This window comes from Ipomoea triloba, chromosome 1 (assembly GCF_003576645.1).
Source record: "Ipomoea triloba cultivar NCNSP0323 chromosome 1, ASM357664v1".
Classification (NCBI taxonomy): Eukaryota; Viridiplantae; Streptophyta; class Magnoliopsida; order Solanales; family Convolvulaceae; genus Ipomoea; species Ipomoea triloba.
Window position 1 is genome coordinate 26,448,579 of NC_044916.1, and position 2,494 is coordinate 26,451,072.

At 38.7% G+C, this 2,494-nt stretch overlaps 1 protein-coding gene across 1 annotated transcript in view; it reads left to right on the top strand.

Annotated features, from left to right (window-relative positions):
• LOC116002219 (SH2 domain-containing protein B) overlaps positions 1-2,223 on the top strand; it is a 6,838-nt gene extending 4,615 nt beyond the window's left edge. The window contains exons 8-12 of the mRNA XM_031242298.1: positions 194-480; positions 701-863; positions 1,312-1,661; positions 1,914-1,985; positions 2,068-2,223. Of these exons, the coding sequence (XP_031098158.1) occupies positions 194-480; positions 701-863; positions 1,312-1,661; positions 1,914-1,985; positions 2,068-2,086 (891 nt within the window). The 3' untranslated portion in view covers positions 2,087-2,223. The remainder of the gene's footprint in view (positions 1-193; positions 481-700; positions 864-1,311; positions 1,662-1,913; positions 1,986-2,067) is intronic.
• Positions 2,224-2,494: the final 271 nt, after the last annotated feature.

Genomic DNA, 2,494 nt, shown 5'->3' on the forward strand with positions numbered 1-2,494 from the left:
TTTTTTTTTTTTTTTTTTTTTTTTTTTTTTTTTTTTTTTTTTTTTTTTTTTTTTTTTTTTTTTTTTTTTTTTTTTTTTTTATCCATTATCTATTGTTAATTTCATGTAATTCTTGTTGTTTCAAAGCTATCATGCATCGACATATTAGATGTTTGCGGCAAGTCATGATACTTGCATCTTGTATATAAACTAGGACAATAATAATGCATATAAGACTGGTGCTGTGGGGAGGCCAGAGAGTCGTGATGGAGCAGAAAACTTCTCATCTGATTCAGAGAACAGCGAAGCAACAAATTCAGTCCCGGGCAACTTTTCTCCTCACAAAGGTCCAATTTCAGATCTGATTGTTTTCAAATACTGCCTCGGTGGCCTCAGTGAGAGGTGTCTTTTGCTAAAGGAAATTGCGATTACTTACAAAGAAGAAGCGCTCGGTAGCTTTGCTGAGCAGGTTTCTTTGTTCTCGGGATGTTCGCATCACAGGTATGTATTTTGGACATTAAATTGGCTTGTGATAAAAATTGAAAAACACCTAGATATTTAATTTCATTATTCACATTTATCCCGTTTCTTTCATTTTTTCACTAGTAAGATAGAAGACGTTCCAAATTAATTCACAAATTAGCCACCGGCTTTGTGCTTACAAGTGCATACTTTATATCTCTTTTTTCAATTTTTCATATGAAGGAGCTTTTATTTTCAGGCGTCAAATACTGATCTCCAAGAGACTTATTGAGGATGGTATAAAGTGTTGGAGCTTTATATCGAGAAATAGCCACAACGTCCTCTGGGATAACCTGGTAACGGGGCTTCAGGACCATTTCATGAAGTTAACATTCTGCGCAACCAGATCCTTAACAAGACAGGTATGACGACTTTCACCCTCCTTCACTCTTTGTTCTGCGGTTGAAGGATGATTGATATTCCACCGACCAACCCCACCCCTCCCCGTCTCCCTGGCTCTCCCCAGCTCCCTTGATACATAAAAGAAAGAAAAACATAATTTGATTAATTTTGTCGAGATCATATAGAACCACTTTCTTTTATTGCTGTTAGTAACTACAGCGTTAGGATCAAACACTTACCACTACGCCAAAAACTATAGCTAGTGGCGAAGGCGCAATTTTATTTCCTTATAGACCGCCATCACATTTTCAAGAGGCAAGGTGCTGGACTTGGCCCTTCATCGGCCTCTGCCCAACAATTCCCCTAGCCACCAATTGCTGGACTTGGCCCTTCACCAGTCTCTGCCCAACATAGAGAAATCACATTGCAAAACAATGACTTTTGAAAATTCATTCGTATTCCATCCAGGATTTTGAGATTTTGAGGAGAATAGCCGGTTGTCAAGAGATGGTCTCTCAAGAAAACTTTGAAAAGATGTGGTGCTGGCTTTATCCGGTTGCTTTTACGTTATCTCAGAAGCAGATGAACTCGTTGTGGAGTTCTTTGTCACCCAAGTGGATGGAAGGATTCATTACAAAAGAAGAAGCGGAGTCTTCCCTGCTACGCCCCGGAGGTGTTCAAGCCCCGGGAACTTTTATATTGCGTTTTCCAATTTCAAGGAGCTGGCCCCACACCGATGCTGGTACTCTGGTAGTCACTTACGTCGGCAGTGACTATTCCATTCACCACAGGCTATTATCTCACGAATCTGTTTACTGGTATATACTCCGCACTCTCTCTCATTTTCTCGATACTAACCATGCTAGATACCTGTGTTAAGAGTCTCAATTTGAAAATATAAGAGAGAACATATGAGTTTATAAGGTCATGGGTTAGACTGACTAATTGATTGAATTCAGTTGTCTAGTGTAGTTTGGCCCACGTGCATTATAGCCCAGTTGAGTGACTTTGACTCAATTTTAGATTATAACACAAGAAAATGACTTGTTCTATCTCCATTGTATTTTTAGCTCCAAAGAAATGACAGGGAAACCTCTACAAGAAATGCTGCTCGAAGAGCCTGAATTGTCCCGATTAGGAAGGTGAGATCCTCAACCTTTTCAATCCACTTCTCTCATTTGTGAAACTCTTTGGCATTGATGGGAAAATCTCGAAAAAATGCAGGACTGTTAGAAGTCAATAGTTGGTTGAGTTTAAACTTATGTATGTATACATATAGTCATCTCCCGAGTTGGATTGCCTATACATACAGCATTCTTAAAGTCTCCATCTGATGTCCAGTCCAGTCCAGTCTGTTAAGCTCAGCTTAAATGCAGAAAAATGGAGACGGGAAGAGATATTAACATGTTTTACAGGTGGCCTCGGTGGTTTTAGATTTTGTATGACTCGATTTATACAGTGAATATGTAATTTTTTTTTTAAATTTTTTTTGAAGATTGTAAAATCTCGAGTTTTCACGGTCATATTTCTCTCCCCGCACGTAACAGTTGAGATCAAAAGTGTTAGTTGTGGTTTAATTGGTAGCATTTGGAGGTGCAAGGTGAAGGTCTTAACTTCACAGGATTCATACTATGATTGAAGACTTTTGATA